Source organism: Passer domesticus, chromosome 2 (genome assembly GCF_036417665.1).
Source record: "Passer domesticus isolate bPasDom1 chromosome 2, bPasDom1.hap1, whole genome shotgun sequence".
In the NCBI taxonomy this organism is placed as follows: Eukaryota; Metazoa; Chordata; class Aves; order Passeriformes; family Passeridae; genus Passer; species Passer domesticus.
This window is the reverse complement of record NC_087475.1, coordinates 100,098,319-100,119,456: the sequence shown is the minus strand read 5'-3', so window position 1 is coordinate 100,119,456 and position 21,138 is coordinate 100,098,319. Positions and strand designations below refer to the sequence as shown.

Sequence of the window (21,138 nt, the reverse complement as noted above, 5' to 3'; positions counted from 1 at the left end):
TCCACTGATCCCTGTGCATTTAGTTTAGTCATTACTCTTGTACACTGCCTGTTGTAGAAATCATATGAAGGTGGGCAATAACTTGTTCATCTCCCATTGATTCTCTGACAAAGCCCTGTGAGACATTTTTAGCACTGTTTCTCATCCTTCTGGTGAAGGGCAGATACCAGGTGCCTAGGTGAGCCCACTGCTTTCCCTCCTCATTTCCATGCCTACCTGTTAGGGTTGCTCATATACTGCAGGACATCCTAGACGACTGTGGAAACAGAACGTAGAATTTCTGGTTTCAGATGATTGAGAAAAGTAAGATCAGGGTATTTCTAATGTTTTTGCCATGACTGCCCTTCCTTCATCCTTGCAGTTAAGGAGTGGCATGATGGCAAATGACACAAGTTGCATTGCAACTTGAGAACCTTTGCATCCCAAACTGTGTAAGAGAATAACCACCTGAAAACTGGGAACACACTGGGAATAAAGAGAATGGAGACACTTCTTACAGAAAAGAGTTATCCATTTGCACTCAAATATGATGGCATGCCTGCTCCTTGTGCAGTTCTAAGTCTCATTGTTAACACAACAGAATTCAGGCAAGGCTCCCATTTAATTTCCTATCGCATGAAGGGAGCAAGAAAATGTTTCTTCTGCAGGTAAGTTTCTATTAGGCTGAAAAGAGGCCATAAAATTGTATCTAGATTGCTAATCTCTCCAGCAATCCTGACCACTCAAGGTATGGAAAAGAAAGGCCACCTAATTTCTCCAAATGGCACACAGAACTTGTAGAGTACACTCATATATGAAGATGTATACATGCACTGTTGTCCTCTGGTGAATATATATGGAAGGTGCTAGAGACCACAGATTCCCCTCAACGTCTTGTGCTCAATATGCTTTCTGAAGAGGACAACACTTGTTCTGTCTCAGATGCCGTGGGTGGAGCTGACAGTCAGTCAGCATACATGGGACTGGATGTGTGAGTATTACAAGTTTCCAGAAACCCCTTAAAAAGCACAGACTGAAATTTTCTAGATTGGACTCTAGTTGGATGTGATTTGGGTTTTTTTTAATCTTCACACTCTCTTTGTACTGTCATGAATATTTTATTCATGTTTGCTTTTATTGCTTTTGTATTGTCTTTTTTATATCTTGAAAAATGCGCTGTTGTTCTCCCTCTTCAGCTAAAAAAAATAAAATAATGTTACTCTAATGCTGCAACAAAGAGTCTGAACTGCACAGGCTATTCCAGTGCAAATATTCTGAAGCACCTCCCATCATATTATTGGACTAATTCAATCACTCTTAAATGTGGCTTCTTGGTCGTCAATTGTTAGGTTGACTGAGGGAATCTTTAAATCCATACAGGAGTAGTATGTGAAGAAGTTGTGATGTTCTTGACAGCTGGAGAAATACATGAGGTTCATGTCTAGCCCACAGATGAGCACAGATCAGAACAGTTGGGGTTATTTCCTCTCTAGACACACAGAGGTTATCATAACTGGGGTGTCGTTTACCTGGGCCATTTCCATTTCCCTTCCTCTGTGTTGATGAGGTAGACAAGTGTATATTTATGGGTTTTCCTCTCAAGTTCAACTTCACAGTGACAGATAGAGAGATACAGCCCCAAAGCTCTGCTCCTTCTTGAAGCAGATTTTCCCATAAACAGGTACCAGTCTGCCTGAAGGGATACATAAGCTCTACCATTCTGGTCACTCTCATGTACCTTGGGATCAACACTGTTGAACCCAATAACATTGTTAGCCCTTTTTAAAGGACTGAAGTGACTTATGGGACTGATGCCATTCCCTGACCACTCCTGACAAAAACTTGTGAAATAGTTTCACCTCACCCATTTCAACTGTCTGTTTGAAGCTGACTACTGCATGTCTGCATTTTCTTCAAAAAAATACTTAAACTGTGCCTAATGGCTAGGGTGAGAAAAAGAGGAAGTATTTTTCAGCAGCATAGGGTTCAGATTTTTTTCATTCTGCTTTTCGTTGTAAGGGGCTCAGAAGAAAACAAAACCCAAGATCTGGGTATTCAGGATTTCTGTGTATCACAGGTTATGCCTTTCCTCACAAGAATAAGCTTGTGAGAACCAGAACGTATTTGTTTCCCCCTTCACTTGCAGGTCTTGCAGGATGGATTCTAGGAATAGTTGTTTATTCAGTTGCAGTCCCATAAATAGAGATGGACTGTTCCTCACGTCAGCACAAAGGATTAGCAATTCCCATCATGGAGCAGACCCAAGAACTGCACACGAAATAGCACTGAATTTGAATTCTTTACTCTGAACCTGTGTACCAGATGACATCTGTTTTTGCTTACCACATGCTGTGCACTAGTTGGAACTTCAGTTCCGAACTGAGCTGGCACACCAAGTGATAGCCTGATGCTCATCTCCATCTGAAGAATAATCTTTCACACCACAATGGCATTCTTCTGAAAAAAAGCGCTAATTTTTTGTTGCCTTTATTATGTCTCTGCAGCTTTGCTGGGCTCTCAGCCATAAATAAAGCCTGCTGATGACTTTGTAAAGTTGTCAGATACCTTTTGTTGGCAGACAATAGGCAACAGGTGCTTGTGATCTGTCCAAGCCATTATTCCATCTCCACCCCGTGTTATTACAACCTTCCCTCCCCAAACCCATTCCCAATGTATGAAATCAGCCATATGTAATTGTCACCAGTCATTTAGTTCTGCTTTCAAATCACAGCAAGGCTGGTTTTTGTTCATGGAACAGGACACGTAGTGTGCACTCTCTGGGTGCATTAAGTCTTCAAGCAGCATACTGACATCTTTTTCTTACACTGAAAATCCCTCTGATTTCCCCCAGAACTTTTCCAGAGTTTGAGACTAGTGGAATGAGGATGATGTAAACATCACACTTCAACTGGTTCAAGTTGATTCAAATGGACTCGCATGAGCTGGATGCTGTTTAGAATCTTCTTCTGGTGACCAATAAGGGTGATTCCAATACGCTGGATATCTCTGCCAAGGAACAGAGGACACAGAAGTTGTTAAAATGAACTGCTTGTTTTGAACAGTCTCAATCCATGTTGCTATAGATGCAAATAAACGTATATGGATATGTATGTGTGTGCCTATCTGTGTCTGAGAAACAGCTGACGAGACTTCTGCTTTTGCTTGACAAATGTGTGTGGATGGAGGGGGTGTTGGCAGAACTTGGTAAGTACAAAAAGAAGCAGTGAAACTGGGCCACAAAAAGGATCAGAGGGCTGATCTTCCACAGAAAAAAAGAGAGTTGGAGTTATTCAGCCAGAAGAGAAGGCTTCAGAAGGAACTTCCTCAATATATAAAGTGGGCTTAAAAGAAAGATGGAGAATTACTTTTTACCAGGCTCTGTAGTGACAGGGCAAGGGGCAGTGGTTTGAAACAGAAAGAGGGTGGGTTTAGACTGGAAATAAGGAAGGGTGGTGAACAGAAACAGGTTGCCAGAAGATGTTGTGGGTGTCCCATCCCTGTAAACATTCAAGGTCAGGTTGGACAGTGCTGTGAGCAACATCATTTAGTTAAACGTGTCCCTGCTTATGGCAGGGGTGTTGGACTGGATGATCTTTAAAAGTCCCTTCTAACCCAAACCATTTTATGATTCCAAGAATGTTTCTTTTCCTGCATCCTGTCTTCTACATAACACTTCAACCCAGTATATGGTGTGGCTGGTTCTACACATGTGCTTAAAACTGGTTTTTATTATCAGTGCTAGCTGTCATGAACACTCTGATATAACAGACTCTCTGCAACACTGACAATACATTTTCTGAGGCACACAGGATCAGGTTTATAGGTACAGATTACAAGTGTATCAGAGCATGGATGCTGTCCAGAGGCCCTAGTAATATGCAAGGAACAGTAGCTACTTTGCTTTGGCTTCCCTCTCCTTTTTCATGTGTATGTACTTTCATATGGCAAATTTCTCAGACTGCTTTCACTTTCTGCATGGAAAACTCAGTGTCTGGTATCTGTTGCTCTCTGCTCCATTACTTACTCGAGAGTCATGCGTGATATGACATCAAAAGTAGCCAGACCAGCCTGGTCAAAATTCTCCTTGTAGCGACCCATCTTGATAGCATCCAACCACTCATGGGCATTGCTAAGGGAAGGGAAATCTGGAGGACAGTTGCTCAGGAGAGGCTGAGATGGTCTGCAAAAGAGGCAGGTTCTAAAACCCAAGCTATCGACACGAACTGAGCACACTAGTAAAATAAGAATTATGAGAGGAGGAGAATGCAGTCTCCAAAGAGGATAGAATGAAGAACAATGACATTTGTTCTTCATGCCCTGGCTCCTGAAGTCCCATACTGATGTGCTGTTTCTAGACTTCCAGTATCCCTTTTTCTGCCTGAAAACAATCAACCAACCCAAGGAATTGATTCTCCCTTCCCATTGCCCATACTCTCTCAGACACATTCTCTTCTTGTTGCCCAAGATCCTTCCACATTTTCTTGGTCTAGACCTATTAGCTGGGCAATGAACTGCAGTGAGGAGGTTTCTGAATGAGACCTTATACACCTTTTTACCTCTGTGACTAGGTGTCCCTCTCCTAAATGTTCTCTCTCAGTCAGATAGTGACCTATGAGACAATGAATGTGTTGTTTCATCTCCAATACCCACCAGACAAAAGAACTGCACTAAAATGCTGAAGAGATGACGGTTTACATACGGTATTTGCTCTTTTCTTCATCATCTGAACCCGTCCCAGAGCTTTAGCACTCTTTATGTACTGCTTTTAGTAAACTGGGCATCACTAGATACTCTCCCCCTTCCCCATCTGTGGAGTACATTCCACTGAGACAAGATTTATAACCACAGGGAAAAAACCCTCCAGGCTAGCAGGATGTAATTTCGTCATCAGCCCAGCAGCCAACTAACCTTGGCACCGTTTATCCCTCCAGAGAGTTCTTCTTTGCTGACCTCCTGCCTCCTGTTCCATCAGACTGCAAAATGCAGTTGGGAAAATATGGGATGTAAGATGCAGTTCTAATTATTCCTATGTAGAGACTTCCTTCCCTCCAAAACTAAGGTCTTCTTTTTCTTCATCATCTCTTGTGGTCACACAGTATGGTGTGATCACAGAATATCTCGTGCTGCTGCACCCAGATGCGTCCCTCCTTTCATTCCCTATAATCCTTCAGTTATTCATCCTCAGTGCAACTCATCAAGATTTATCTCTTGCCACATTCAGCACTCAGAGCTCCCCATTAACTGAATCAGGATATACAGTTTTTCCAAGCTGCTTCCTCTCTTTTTTTCCACTTCCTGTTTGCTCCCAGTCTCCAATGACAGGGTTAGGAAAAAAACTATATAGCCTGATTTTTGGCTTCCCTTTCCTCATGATGCCTACTGAGACACAAGTCCTATTATTTTGCATTAAATCCCCCTCTCACCTGCTGGTCCCAGTGCCAATGGCTTTAAGGGCTGATGGCTTGCGAATCATTTTATCCAGGGCACTGACTATTTGCTCAAATTTGGGTCTCTGGACCCTCTCCTTCTGCCAGCAGTCAAGCATCAGCAGGTGCAAAACAGTTGGGCAGTCTGGGGGTGGTGGCAGGCGATAGTCCTGGTCAATGGCATTAATCACCTGCAGGAAAAGAAGAACAAAGCTTTATCACAACTGGGAAATAAAAGACAAAAGAGCTTCAATCAATCGGTGTGTATGGCTTTCTTCTGCTTGAATTGATACAGGACAGAGAGGCAGAAGTACATCCTCACCACTTCCAAAACTTACATCCTGATTGGACATGTCCCAGTAAGGCCTCTCACCGTAGGACATCACCTCCCACATGACAATGCCATAGCTCCAGACATCACTGGAGGAGGTGAACTTGCGGTACTGGATGGCTTCAGGGGCAGTCCAGCGGATGGGGATTTTGCAGCCCTGGCAAGCAGATAGAAAGCAACCAGAATGTAGTGAGATAAGGACTGCTTGTGAAAACAACACCACTAAAACAATCAGATGTCAGCAGCACAACACAGCCTGGAGCACAGAGTGACAGTCCCGTTGACTCTGTCTTGAAAACACTGATGGTTTAAATTCATACTATGTCCAAGGCTTCCACCTTGTTTTGCTGACAAGAATAAATGAAAAGAGAGAATCATGCCTCCTTGACGCTACACATCCCATGATTTTATACTTTCACAGCTTTACAGCATTTGAAAGTGGCATATAGCAAAATCCTCCTGAGTCACAATCATTTGGAAATCTAAAACCATTTAAATAATGCCAAACTGCAGCACTTAGGGACAGAGTAGCTAGAGTACCTAGCATTAACTCATTTCCCTTTCCATCCTGACCTCTCTAACTGCAGGTATGACCTGCAAGATGAAATACCATTCAGGTGCTGGTTCTTCAAAATGCACAGATCTAAAAATTGTTCCACTTTTCAGTGACTGAATTCTTCATCCCTTCTTTTTCAATCCACCTGTTATACTACCACCCTTTTTGTAGTATGTGTGACAGGTGTCAAAACTTCATAGGCAATAAGCTAATTTGATGGTTGGTTTTAAGCCCATAAATATACTTAGGTCATTTATCTTTTCTGTAGGAAAAAACCAAACTCTTTCTTCAAAGAGTGGTAGTACACGATTGTAATCTCTCCTTCAGTCCTTTATCCTTCCTATAAAAAGCTAATGAAAGGGGGAAGATAATAGATACATCAGGCTTTGAGGTTTGACCTATTCAACATCATGCCACAAAGAACAGCACTGAGACTTCACACGGCTGAGTGGCTCAGATACTCAGTTATTTTTCATTTTTATTGCTTTGGAACAAATAGCCCACAAGACAGAAGGCCCTACTCCATGCTTCTCTATGGTCTTAAGATGGACTAAAGAGGGTACACCAAACCAAGGACTACAGTAACTCCCACCACAGCAATGACTCACCAGACCCCCAGTGTAGGTGGGATTGGAAGCATCATCCTCCAGGAAGCGGGACAACCCGAAGTCTGACACCTTGCACACCAGGTTACTGTTGACCAAGATGTTTCGTGCTGCCAGGTCACGGTGCACGTAGTTCATGTCTGACAGGTAGCGCATGCCGGCTGCAATCCCCCGCAGCATTCCCACCAGCTGCAGCACACTGAACTGCCCTTCCTTTTGCTGCAAGGGAGGAGGCAAACACAGGCTCTCATGGCCACAGAACATGAAGTCAACAGGGGAGAATAACAAAGAGCAAGGTAACAACATGGATTTATGAAATTAGAGAACGCACATCTTAATTTCAGCCCAAATCTGAAGGTTCAAAGACAACAAATAACAAAGGAGGGTGGGCTTAAAACAATGAACCTCAAATAAATCAGGCATTGGTGAACTTGTCCTGAAGGCAAACCTCCTCTTGTGGCTACATCCCCCTTTAGCATCCTACACCTAACATCACTAAGATGGCTAAATGAATGTGAGCAGACAAATCTGCCTGTACTAAGATCTTTACAATAGCTTCTATGCAGCTCTACTCAATGTGCTCCTCAAACTGTATGTGCCAAAGTATTTGTACTGATGCTCATTCAGCATTCATGTGCTGAATGAGCACATGAATCAGTAAAAAAGAAGTGAAGCAGCTATACTACATAGATTGTCTATATTTCTGTTTCGTTACTGGAAAACTCGAAAACCAAAAATAACTGCAAGTTCCATTATTTCATTACAATGTTAAAACTAGAAAATATTCTGTGGAATAAAGCCCGAAAAAGATTATTAGAAAGGAAAAATTTGGAACATGCACATAAGCAACTGAAAGGGTGTGTACAAAGATTTGGTACTGTTTACATTAATTACAGGAGTTAAAGAAGTCTAAAATACTGAGATCTTATATGGTTGTCAAGCCCTTGGAGTATTTCACCATGTTGCCCTGAAACCACCTAATGTGGCTATTTAGAATAATTTCTATTGCATTTGAAGAGGGCAACTGAGGACTTAGGGAGACAGGACTGAAGATAAAGGACAGGCAAAATTATCAGGTCTGAGACTGGCACACAGTGAGATGAAGAGGTTAATGGTTGTGGGAGAGTCTGTGGTACCCTGAGGAAGGAATCCAGCGATCCATTCTCCATGAACTCTGTGACAATCATGACTGGTCGGCTCTTGGTGACCACCCCCTCCAGGTGGATGACATTGGGATGCTCAAATTGCCCCATGATGCTGGCCTCACTCAGGAACTCCCGCCGCTGCTCCTCTGTGTAACCTGACTTCAAGGTCTTAATAGCTACCATGTATTCACGCTTCCCTGGGTGTTTCAGGCGCCCAAAGCACACCTCTCCGAACTCTCCTGTCAGGGAGGGAAGAAACACACCTCAAGTAAGGAAACACAGCAATGGATTTTAGTCAGATGTACTAAAGCATTCTACTGAGGACAACTTTGGGCAATGCATGGAAATAAGATTATGGGACCGTCTAGATTACGGCAGTTTTTGGTGAAGGTTGGAGACTACGTCTTTGGGGTTCAAATGAGGAGTTTTGAGTCCTCAAAGGGTGTTTTAAATGTGGCTTAGAGCCAGCATCTAAGGGTTAGTAGGTTAAAATGAATTTTGGTAAAAATGAAGGTTTAGATATCCCGGGACACTCGACGTACTGTGCATCCATTGGTCCACTTCAGGCCAGTAGTGTGCCAGGTCTCAAGGTGAACAAAAAGCACTTTAAATAATCTGCAGATTCTCACACTACCTGATCCAATGACCTCCTCAATCTTGATGAGGGACACATCAATCTCCTTGGCAAATTCTCGAATGGCTTCATTGGGATCTTCATAGGTTGAAGGATCAATGTAATACTTCACTCCGAGTCCTGCAGTGAGGGAAAAAGCCCAAAACATCACCAGGATCAAACCCTGAGACACACAGGTGTTAATGAGTCCTGCAAAGAGACAGGCCCTTGCCATCTGTTGCTCACACACACTTACCTCGTGCACCGATATACTGCTGCAGGCGGTCTGTGTATGGGGTCTCTCGCCTTTTACTGCAGGACACAAAGGAAAGGAAAGTCAAAACACACACAAGAGTCTCTCATCAGATGCTTGGGTAGGCTTCTCAGGGCAAGGCTCAGAGAATCCTTGAAATTAGGGGTAGAAAATGGATGTTAAGATCCTGCCCATCTCCGGGTAATCAGTGCATGCTTGTTTTCTATGTGGTGGTTTTTATACCACTGTTGGCACTCCCACTTTAGAAATGACAAATGATAGGGCTTTCAACACTATCCTGAAAAAGAATATTACAGTTTAACATTACTGCCTTGGAAGTTTTATTGCTATTCAGGCTAAATTTGCATTTTAATTTAATTACAACAAATTATTCTTCTCAATTATAATGTATGCCTTCTTCTGTGATGTCTTTTAAGTTCTTCAAAAACATTCTAAGAGCCATTTACTCTAATGATTAATATGTATAGATCTCCCCCAATTATTTTTCCTCCTGGCTTTGTTTAACAGCATTTACTTTGGCCATTCTATTCGTAAGTATGGTACCCAAACCAAACAACACAGACCCAAACAGATGGAAATCTGTTCCTTGATGTGACTTTTGCATGTGCAGGTCAAAACAGGAATGATCTTTATTATTGTAAGGTTTATTGCATATGTGCATCTTATTTCCAGTAAGCACAGATCCTTCTCAGCACATGCATTTCTCAGATTTCATTCTCCTTCTGTATGTGTATGATTCAATAATTTATTTCCCACACAACCTAATTATTTTAGAAGTTTCATTCTATTCTTTGTTTGCACTAAATCTATTTGCCATTTTCAAGCTACTTCCTTTCTTCCAAGCAGTGTTCATTAAAAAAAAAAGTACGTTTCATGCTAATTTCCAATCACCCTATTAATTAGACCAGACTGTAAATCAAACCCTACAGTATCCTGCAGTATCCCTGCTGTCTGCATGCATTTGTGTCAACTCATGTTTTGCTGTTTCAGCATGAGACCTTTTAGCTGCTGATTCAATTAGCATTTGAAGGCAAAGTACCGTGAAACATTATGTTACTTTTCTTTATGAATGTAAGTAATTCTGACATTCTAACAGCTAACTGTATAATTCTTACTTGTCAGACTTATCTCTTTAAATTCTGCTTTCAAATCCACAGACAGTTCTAACGTCAGAATTTTTTCTCTTGTGCAAAGAAATCAGCTTTGCTGGGGGCCTATGCCTAACAGCTCTAACTCTGTTCCTGAATCTGAAAGACAGGTCTACAATAATGTTTTTTATAGTTTATCTAACAAATTAATTGTTTTCCATATATAAAGCAAACAAAACAATTAGCTAAAATAGATGTTTCACAGTGCATATTGCCTCAAAAATGTGTACCAACAATTTATAAAAACAAGTTAGTCATAGCATTTGACTCTACATATGTTCAACCTTTTAAGGAACTACTGATTTCATCTGGTGTTCCTCATTTTCTGCATTTTACAACTTACTTTTCTTATCAAGGACAAATTTAAAATAGAAATTTGGTATCTCCACTTTTTGTGAAAAGCTGTCTATTAACTGTACATAATTCTTTAAGTATAAATGAATGTATTTTTTTATGATATTCCCTCATATGTATATTTACAGATGGCATTAATGCCTTTCCCCAACACAGTTTTGGTAATATTAACTTATTCTGGGTTTGGTTTATTTTTTTTAGAAAAATATATGCTTTATTGAGTTGTGCACATAATATCACATTTCCAGCTGTAACAAGAAATTGTATTTTTAACAGTTCAAAGCAACAAAAGGAGGCAATATTTCAAATATAACATTATTTGATAATTATTTTCTTTCCAGGAAGAAAAATATTAAAATAGAATGTACAAAAGACGAGAAAACAAATGTAGAAAAGGGAAGAGAACAAAAAAGAAAACATTAAAACTAGATGTCACTTTCTAAAGTTAAGTAGTTTATACTTTTTTTTTTTAGGTCAGCAGAAAAAGCTAAAAAGTCCCTCTTGTGCAGAGGCACAGTAGAGCAAAGACGCAGAAATCCATTACTGACAATCTAGGGGATTAAGTTCAAACCTCAGTAAATTCAAGAAGCGGGTAATGACTGTTTCTTTTCTTCAAATAACAAAACCTCCATTGTTTACTTTTGTACCTCTACAAAAATAGCAACCCTTACTTTTTTCTCTTCAAAATTTCTGTCTTTTTCTTTTTTTTTTTTTCTGTAACATATTATCTCTACAATCTTTTATATGCCCTTTATTCTTTCCAAAATGGAAAGTGGTATTTGCTTTCTTTAACCTGTATTTTATGAGCTAGTGCTCCATGGAACCATTGGGGCTGTAGAGATTTTATTCTTCAGCAAATGAGCCCTTGTCTCTTGGTCCTTGGTGAAAGGGAATTTATCACCTTCTAAATAACTGGATATGCATACTTATTCTACCAGTCCTTCTCCACTACATTGTTTCATTCTCCACTTGCTTGCCTAAAATGCAATTTACAGTCCCTCCTCCACCGCGGTGCATTTAAATACCTTTTGAGTACTGGCTTTGAAATGCTTTCCTTGTGTTCATATTGCTAACTAGCCAAATATCAACTAAGTACGTGAGTGGTTTACCAAAGGAGAGGCTCCTCAGATAGGAGTAATGAGGCAGGATCTTTCCTTAATTAGAGAATGGTATCTCAAGTACATCTGGATAAATAAAGATCAGGCTGTTTCTCTTGGGACAGAGTTATGTTGCGGGGTAAGGAAGTTCCACTGTCTGAAGTGCACATGAGCAGGTCAAGGAATTCACCTCTTGAAGATGATGGCAAGGATGGCAATGGCAGCAATTACCAAGAAGGCCAGACCCCCGAGCGCTGAGCCCACAATCAGCAGCAGCCGGTCCTGCACCATCTCCGAGCGCTCCCCTGGCAAGGAAGACAAACACACATACACGTGGATGCAGAGGACAGGAACAGAGTTTCCTTTCTGCTCACCGAGATCTCTCCCGTAATTCCAGCCCTACCAGCCCTTTGCTCCCCAGTCACTGTGCTCCTCCAGTGCCTTCTTTCCTGACTCTGAAAAGCCAGTGCTCTGTCTGAATCCACTTTCTCTTCCCCATGTCCACTGACAGCTGACAAACCACTTGAGCACAGGCTAGCTCTACACCTGGGCTGTATCCCACTGTCCCCTACCAATGTAGCTTGCCAGTACCTTTGATCCATACCAAAAGGATGGTGATCCCGCTAGAAAGCAAGCTGCTGCACATATGCCTGTGTCCCATCTACCTTTGTGTCCTGTGTCCCACCTGTCTTTCAGACATTCACAGAGATTTCAGCTGTAAGCTATCCCATGACAGCTAGGGACCAAACTACAGCAGTACATAATGCTATGTACTGCAACATCTCCCTAGAGATTCTTACTGGCACACTGCACCTGCTTGTCAGAGGCACAGAGGCAACAAGGACCAGGGCTGGGGAGTATGGCAGCAGCACAAACAATACCCTCTGACAGCATGAAGCTTCTCTGAGTGAACAAATCTGCATATGTAAATTATTATAAACAGAAATACAAGTTGAGTAGGAGTGTCTGGTAGCAGTCCTCCAGAGGATAAGCCAATAGACTGAGGGACACAGGCAAGGGGAAGGGGATTATGTGCAGACCTCAGCATAAAATGGCAGCACTTACCTCCTGTTAAAGTCTGGAAATACATCTTCCCACTGTAAGGGCCGTAGCCAACTGCTGTCCTAGCACGCACTTGGAAGGCATAGATCTTGCCTGGGCTCAGACTTGATATTGTGGCCATGTTGGTCTCACTAGTTAAGGTCAATGAATTATCCTCATCTTCTGCCTGTGAATGTCAATGACCAAAAAGGAATGTGAAACTTCTGCCTACACTGCTCACTCTCCTCATCAAGGCATGACAGTTTCCATGTCAACCCAATATTCTTTGAACCTTTACAGAGCCTCCCAACAGCTCCTATTCCAGACCTTACTTCCTCTCACACTACTCATTCCTCACTGCTGCTGTTCATTCCCCCAGACCTGGGCTTCCCACAAAGCTCTGCTAAAGACTTTCAATCAAAACAAAAATGAAAGACAAAACTTTGTCCTGTGGTTCGCTTTCTATAAACTCCAAACTTGTGTACTCTCCTAGGAGAATTCCAAGCAAGAACAAATGTAAAGCTGTATCCAGGAAGCTGCTATACACGTTATCACAAATATCAGTCCTTTTTGCTACTAAAAAACAGTAGCCCTGCAAAATCCTGCAGAAATATTTCTGTGGAAGATCAGTAATACGGAATGGGAGTTCATCTGAACAGCCCCACACATCTCTTCCCCTCAAGTCAGATGGATTAGGAGTCACAAGACATGTGAATGTAGGACAAATTTGTATTTGCCACCCTGTAATTCCAGCACACAAAGAGGTATTTGCCACTTAGCAAATGAAAGAGGGCATTTCTTCTTGTAAAATTTCTTAGAGATGTCTGTCCACCCATAAATGGGGACATGAGACTTCTCATAAATGAATGACAGACTTGCTGTGAATCCAATTCCAGTAAACATATTTAGAAACTTCAGCTCCTTCCATTGTTACCAATGTCAGCTGATACTAAACTTATTGTTAGCTGCAGCCTTTAAGCTTAAACAATTGTCTTCTCTTTTCTTAAAACCTGCCTTATCGCTAGATGTTTCCAAGTTGAGAAATGCAGAGGGACTGATGCCAGATGACATGTATATCACAAACTTCTGCTCTTGCTAAAGTTTGTTCCTTCCTCATAACTGAAGCATTTTTTTTCCAACCTCTTCATTTGGATACAGGGGTGCACCACCCAGACAGAAAGTGCCCAGTATCCCTTTTTGCTCACCTTGTCAAAGTAGCGTAGATGGTAATCCAGGATGACCCCATTGGGCTGGTCTGGCTGAGGCCACGACAGCGTGATGCTGTTGGTAGTACGACTCACCTGATGCATCATAGGCACAGCAGAGGGGACTGGAATAAAAGACAAAAAGGAGAGATTGCAATGGGATAAGCTTAAAAATGAACTGTAATTGAAGATTCCTTAGGATGAGTTAATAAGTTAGGCCAGCTCTTCCTTTAATTTTCCTTAATTTGCATCACAAAGTACTCCATAAAATAACCAGAAGAAATCCAGGCACAATACTACTCTGCTAGGAGGTACAGTCATTGACAGCTGAGACTGAAAGAAAATTAAGAAATCCACATCCAACTGATTATGCACAGGAGTTAAGAAATTATCTATATTATAGCTGGAATATAATTCCGATCTTCAAATGTGCAATTTTTATGTGCAAGATGAGAAGGTGCTCCATGCAACTGCCTTGTCTTAAGATGACTCTTGGACAAAGAATACTACAGTGGCTGAAACAAAAGCAGAGCACTCTACTTCTCCTCTGCTCCTCCCCTGACTGTAATTCTTTTCCTTGGGGGAAAAAAAATCAAGTATAGGCTATCAGAGTAACGAAGGCCTTGTATATGAAACATTCTAGAGAATGGAAATCCACTTCTACCAAAACCATTCATGAACCCATCTGCACACACATACACACTCTCCAGGTCCATGCAAAAGCTAAGAGTGTATGAGTTTCATGTTGAGAAGAGACATCCAAGCAAAAAGTTCACGACAATTTTAAGAGGATCCAGTTGTCTTTCCACAAAGCTCTTCTCAAGTTTTGCTTTCTCTCTGCAAAGAAAATGTGATGTTGTCAAGAAACCTACAGATAAGCAGCTAGGGTATCCTCATTTTCCTAATGGATGCAACATTTTCAGCAAAATTTAAATTTTCCAGAAAAAGCACACCAATGAAAAGCTGCCACCAAACCCCACCGGTTTTAGAAAATAGACATAAACTTTCTTGATGTGAAGAATGAAGCAGAGACATTTGGCAAATGATCAAAACCTGCAGAATAGCATTTTCTCCCCTCATTAATAGTGAAAAAGATAAAAGGATTGTTTTTAATAACAAGATAAAATTATTCTGAAAAACATATTTCAGATGGGCTTCAAACAGCTCAAGCAAGTGGGAACTAATTTAAAAATGTAAATGAAACAAAATAAGAGTCTAAGCAATAAAATACTTCCTCTCCTTGTTGCTCCTTTTATTTTTTCCCATTGCTCGTCCTTCAAACAAGATTACACAACTACTTCACCTGCCAATGAGAATGTCGTGACAAGAATGGAAGAGAGCAACAATTAACCAAGACTACACGTAGCATTTAAGATGCAAATGAATAACACTGTATTAAAATATCAGGAGGTAACTGGTCAGTTAATAACTGACCAAGACAGATTCTGCTACATTTAATGTTTCAAAAAGTTTAACTCTCTTCCACTGAGGCACAAAGCAAACACAGAGAAAATGTGCAAACCTAAATGCAGAGCTACACTGCCAGGGAACAGTCCACTTCCTTCTAAGATTTTACAGAATGATCAGAGTTAAAGCTCCCCTCAATTCCCTTTCCTTCCCATCTCTAACAGTTATTCTTCTCTTGCTTCTCATTTCTTCCCAATGTCCAATTTTTCCCCTACCTGGAAGAATTAATCAACAAAGAAATAACAAAAACATCACTCAAGTGTATCTCTTGACCACGTGCCAAAGCATTCTAGAATTTTTCTATTATCCAGATATCCATCACTTAGGGTAATGAGATGGTGGCGGGGGGGAGGCAACCAGGATACTGCAGTCTGTTGCATTAAAAATAGTAATTTCAGTGATTTGCACCTAATAAGCAGAAACTACTTAGAGCAAAAGCCATTAAAAACGCTCAGAAATAAAACCAGCTATGAATCACTGCAAGGCAGGTTGTCTTTAATCTGCCTCTCTGAGACAGAGTTTTGATTTTGATACATGTTTGTCTCTCTTTTAAGGACCTAAAAAATTATGAAACTCTGGCCAGGGAGCTCTTCCATCACTTGAAGCAAAAGACATAACAAGATTTCTCTCTTGAAAATTTCATACTAATATGGTATGAATACCAATACTAAGGTGACATGCAAGGCAAACATAATTGTTGGTGGAGTAAGTACCTATTTCCTGTCAGAGATGTATTATAAGGTTATTCTCTTAGTGTTAATACATTAGGAAATATTAAGATCAACATTTTATGTCTATAGACATTCAAAGTTCCGTACCTCTGCTGCCACAGAAGTGCAGGGTGAGTATTTTCCCTTGTCTGCATGCCAACTTTTAAAAACATTTATAACAGAACTTCGCTTTCAAAACTTTCTTTTGCTTACATAAAAGTGTCAGGTCTATATTGATTTGTCAGTTCTATTCTTTTCTTTTTACATGAGGTTTATAGACACAGACATGTTAGGTCCTGTCTAATGACAGCTGAAACCAGTGCCTGATTCAATCCAATCTGGCCAGTTGGACTAGATGATCATTGTAGGTTCATTTCCAACTATTCTATTCTATTCTATTCTATTCTATTCTATTCTATTCTATTCTATTCTATTCTATTCTATTCACGCAGAGCAAAAAACCATGCTATGAGATCACATCTTTAATTAAGACTGAAAAGGCAGTTCTCATTGTATGTAATTTAAATAATAGCAAATGTATGGAAAATTCTTGCCCACATAAACCTAGTTAAAACTGTAACAAAGTCCAAACACTAGTTAAATACAACTCCCAGATTCTATGTTTTGTGGGTTGTCAGTTGCAGGACACATTTTTTCCTGGCAGTAGACACGTTGCCTACAAGACTGAAAATCTATCTCAATCAACAGACTAGGTAGGTAAGGAATGTGAAGGAAGTGCAGACTCATGTAACAATACATGGCAATCCTCACTTATGCAGAGCACAGCCAGGTGCCATTCTCAGAAGACCATGAGCATTTCTGGCATGTGACATTCAGTCCATACTACATCCTACGAAGATACTTCGGGAGAGCCAATGTGGCCCCTTTGTGGCTCTGCCTGGAGGAGTCCTGTGGGATAATGCCTTGGAGTGAAGAGTGACTCAAAAAAGCTAGTTCATGTGCAAGGATTACCTCTTCCAGGTGCAAAAGCAGTCCATCCCAACAAGCACAAATTCAGGCAAAAAATGCCAACAGGCCTGCATGTTTGAACAAGGAGCTCCTACCTAAAGTCAGACACAAAAAGGAAGTACATGGAGGGTGGAAGCAGGGACAGGTAGCCTGAGAGGAACATAGAGGCACTGCCCAAACACGTAGACACATGGCTAAGAAAGCCAGAGCCCACCTGGAATCACATCTGGCTCCGTACATCAAAAGCAAGAAGTGTTTTTCTAAGTACAGAGCTAGTTGAAGAAAGAGGGAAAATGTGGGCCAACTGCTGGGTGGTGTAGGGGTCCTGGTGATCAGTCTTTACTGGCAAGTCCTGCCTTTAGGTACACCAAGTTGTGCAGACCTTGGGGAAGTCTGCAGCCGGGAGTATCTTCCTCATGCCAGATCAGGTGACTGAGCATTTAGGCAAACTACTCCATTCCATGGACCCTGATGGGATGCATTCTTTGGGCTGATGTCATTTTGAGAGCACTCTTGATAACCTTAGAATCATCTTTGTGACTGTGAGGGGTGCCTGAGTACCACTGGAAAACAAATGTCACTCCTCTCCTCAACAAGGGAAGGAAAGAGGATACAGGGATATGCAGGCAGCTAAGCCTCACCTTCATCCAAAGGGGTTGTTGAGGCTCCAACCTTGGCAATATTCAAAGGTGTTCTGGGTGTGGCCAGGGGCAATTTGCTTGAGGTGACCCTGATGGGCAGACAGGTTGAAGAACATGTTCTCCAGACTTATCTTCCAAGCTTAGCCATTTTCTGATTCTGAGGAGACATTCATTTAGCAGTACTGACTAGATACCCACGGAGTACAAGAGGAATTCAGACACCTGGCTCGTGGGTCATCACTCCACCAGGATTCAAACCAAACCCTGCCAAGACCTGTGTGTTAAATCTAGTTATTTATGTGTTTTCTTCCCCTTCCATCTTGCCCCACAATCTTCTGAAGTTATATAGTTTGAACAACCTCAGCTAGGCCTCTAAGGTTTGCTAACATATCTCTACAGTCTCTCATGGTTATTTCACTTTTGTTACCTCTTCAGGTATCCTATTTTCCTCATATTCCAAGCATATGACATAAAGACCCTATCTTTGTTCATAGCTTTGTTCCAGCTTCCCAAACATCATCTTCTAGAAAAATCAGTCTGAATGCAGCATGGAAATTCCCTTCTTGATGTGTTTATTATCTTATCCTTATTTTGAAAATGTCCTACATTTTCCCACAGATTTCAATTTCGTTCTGGCCCTTTCTCTAAATACCCAAAAATTCTTTAAAAGTATCTTGGATTGTCTTCTGTCATAACCTTGTACTTTTGCTCCCTATGGATGAAGAGTGCTTTAAAAGGGCAAATTAGTCAGTTATTTTAACTTCCCTTCAGTCTCCTATTATTAGTTTTTGTATATACATTACATTCATGCTTAATGAAAAGGAAAATAGCCTTTATGACACAAGGTGTCATGTTTTACTTTGTATTGTGTGCTTATACTTGCTCAAAAGATTTTTGACTTCAAGTGAACAGTAAGTGAAACCTGACTTTTGAAAACAAGCACTTTCGTTCTCTGCTCATGCTGCAGAGACTGGGCATAGTAAAGAGAGAAACTGGAACAGTTCCTTTTTGTGGAGTGACCATAGAAACTATTATTAATTCCCAGTCATAGCTGGGCAAATCTATTAAAGATGGCTAAATTGACAATGTCATTAATGTCGCTAAGGGAAAAATTAAAACTTAAAAGGGTATTTTTGTTGTTGTTCCTATCTGAACAGAAAACAAAAAAGTTGAATTCTTTGGCAACTTTGGTGAGTGCTCACGGTTGGCAATTAGATCATAAATAAGCTAAGGACTTTGAAAAACAACATATTTCATTCAGAGGACAATGAATACTCACTGCACTTGCTGTACCTGCTGGTTTTAGCCTGGCAAAACACAACAGAATGTAGCTTTTGACAGCTCTCTTCTTATTTCTTTATAGTTTTGAACTAGAAAATGCCTTGCCTTTGTCCCTGATTTTGCCAACTAAGTCTACTGTACTCTTTTGGCACCCTTTCGAAAAGCAAACATCTTCAAGCAATTCATCATTTCCCTTCACAATCTCATAATCATACTTGGTATTTAATTCCTTTCCCCTTCTCACACCATTTCATGTGAAAATCTTCTGTCAGGTCCTCTTAAAGTTTCTGGCACTACCCAAAAGTGTCCGTGTCCTCATTCATCTTCTTACACAAGCCATCAGACTGTCTAGCACTCATTTCTACAGTGCTACATATTTTTGGTATTGCTAGGTCCCACTGCTCTGATTTCCACTGATGCAGAAGGCTGCTACATATATTTTCACAGGTACAAGGCAACCTGGTCAAATAACCTGTGCCTTCACATACCTCTACTAGCTCTCAGCATGTCTGGACTCAGCTAAAAACCCCAATACACTTGCTTTTAAAAGTCTGCATTGATTTGTTCCAACATTTAAATCTCTGCTGTCTTTCTTTTTTCCTCTTCTTTCTAGGAATGGAAGAACTGCCTGAACGAATAAGTTCAGTAGCATTTCTCTGGTGACAGACATTACTACATGCTTCAGTGAAAGTTGCAGGGGAAAAGTGGTAGTTACAGGTAGTTACAGCGGTGCATAGAAGAAATTTTTTCACAGTCCTTTAAATGAAAAACTGAGTTCTGTCCTTAGACATGAGAAGAGATATTTGTTTACCTTGATAAGTACACTTGAAGATGCTAAAATAATTAGTAAAATTTTAGTCAGTTTAATTTTTTGTGATAATGTGGTAGGAGTTTAAGTTCTTTGCATTTCTGCGTGTCAGGTTCATACCTGTGAAGTACAACTTCATTAGAATTACATAATTGCCTTTCATCATATTGTTCCTGCTCTCTGGAACACCCTTCCAACATCTCTGTATACTTCCTGATATTTATTTAGGTATTCACCCTCAGCACTTCAAACCTGAGCTGAAAGCAATTCCCTTCTCTTGTCTCATCTCTTCACAGTTCTTCTGGTGATTAGCATATCATATTTGCATTTCACACTATTACATTCCAAACAGGTTTCATTACTGCTATCCAAACAGGTCTCATGTTTCAGGTTAAGTCTTACAGTAAAGGAGGTTTTTCAGTGACAGCCCTTCTAATTCTGATTTCAGGCACATGGTCACACGAACAGTAGGAATGTCATAATCAGTCTGCCACGGAAAAATGTCATTCTATTACCAAAGGATCCTATCATACTCTGAAGAAGGGCCAGAAGACTATGAGGGGTATTCAAACTCTTAGAGGAACAGTGTTTTGGAGACAAAGTTGAAGAGTGAATAGTTATCACAGGAAGAAGAAAAAGTAGGACTCTTTCCACACAGAACATTGCCTAAGATAACTCTAACAAAGGGGCAGGAGTATTTTTTGGACCAGCAATTTAGAAGGAGAGAACTCAGAGTGATGTATGAGTAAGCAGAATCTTCAGAAACTGCCACGACTGGAGGGTCTTTTTTTGGGTCACCTTTAATTCAGTGGGGAGTAAATTTTTGCTACGGCCCTTTATCCTGACACTGTAACCTTTTTCTGGTTTGCTTTTTTTTTTTTTTTTTTGTACCCTTCATGTTTTCCTGTACCCTTTTTCTCTCAGCATGTAAAATCCTGAAAGTTCTATCTCTGCTTGTGTAATAACAGAAATACTAATAATTGTTACAATAACACAACATCCACAAGCAATGCTGAAGTGAAAAGCTGTTGAAGGGATCAAAAGGAGGGGGTATGGATGAGACAGGCCACGTGATGGAGGAAACAGGGCCTTGTTAGTATGAGCTGTCAGTACAAATCAAGGGCAGCTCATCTCAAGCTCACTCCTAACGATCCCAAGGAAAAGCAAGGAAAGAAAAAACTGCAACCAAACACAAAAAAGGCCACTCAGTACACCCTGATGTTTAAGGAAGTTGTTCTCCCCCGAAACGGCTTTACTGGGCGAGAGGTGCACCTTAGAGAGGAGTACCCAAGATACCCAAGACAGCCAGAGACACTATGAGACACCTGGAAGAGGAGTGGTCAGAAAATTCAACCAGAAACAGAAGGAGAGGGTAGATTGGGTGATTCCGGGAAGGAGGAGGAAGCAGCTGCTCAATTAAGTTATCTCTGATACAGATAAAGAAGGTTGAGATGAGAAGCATGAAGAAAGAGAACCCTGCAGGATGTT

The 21,138-nt window shown here is 40.9% G+C and overlaps 1 protein-coding gene across 12 annotated transcripts in view; it reads right to left on the bottom strand.

The window, feature by feature from the left end:
- Positions 1-2,265: 2,265 nt before the first annotated feature.
- Positions 2,266-21,138, bottom strand: part of EPHB6 (EPH receptor B6) — a 65,386-nt gene continuing 46,513 nt past the window's right edge. For 11 of the 12 annotated variants that reach the window (XM_064409939.1, XM_064409935.1, XM_064409936.1 and 8 more), the window contains 11 exons: positions 13,775-13,899; positions 12,594-12,756; positions 11,719-11,833; positions 8,912-8,967; positions 8,677-8,796; positions 8,034-8,281; positions 6,901-7,116; positions 5,744-5,893; positions 5,403-5,596; positions 4,004-4,159; positions 2,266-2,985 (listed from right to left, as the gene is read on the bottom strand). In XM_064409939.1, coding sequence (XP_064266009.1) covers positions 2,877-2,985; positions 4,004-4,159; positions 5,403-5,596; positions 5,744-5,893; positions 6,901-7,116; positions 8,034-8,281; positions 8,677-8,796; positions 8,912-8,967; positions 11,719-11,833; positions 12,594-12,756; positions 13,775-13,899 — 1,652 coding nt within the window. In that variant the 3' untranslated portion in view covers positions 2,266-2,876. Of the gene's footprint in view, positions 2,986-4,003; positions 4,160-4,887; positions 4,953-5,402; positions 5,597-5,743; positions 5,894-6,900; positions 7,117-8,033; positions 8,282-8,676; positions 8,797-8,911; positions 8,968-11,718; positions 11,834-12,593; positions 12,757-13,774; positions 13,900-21,138 lie in introns of those variants that run through there. The other variant, XM_064409942.1, reaches the window with a different exon arrangement.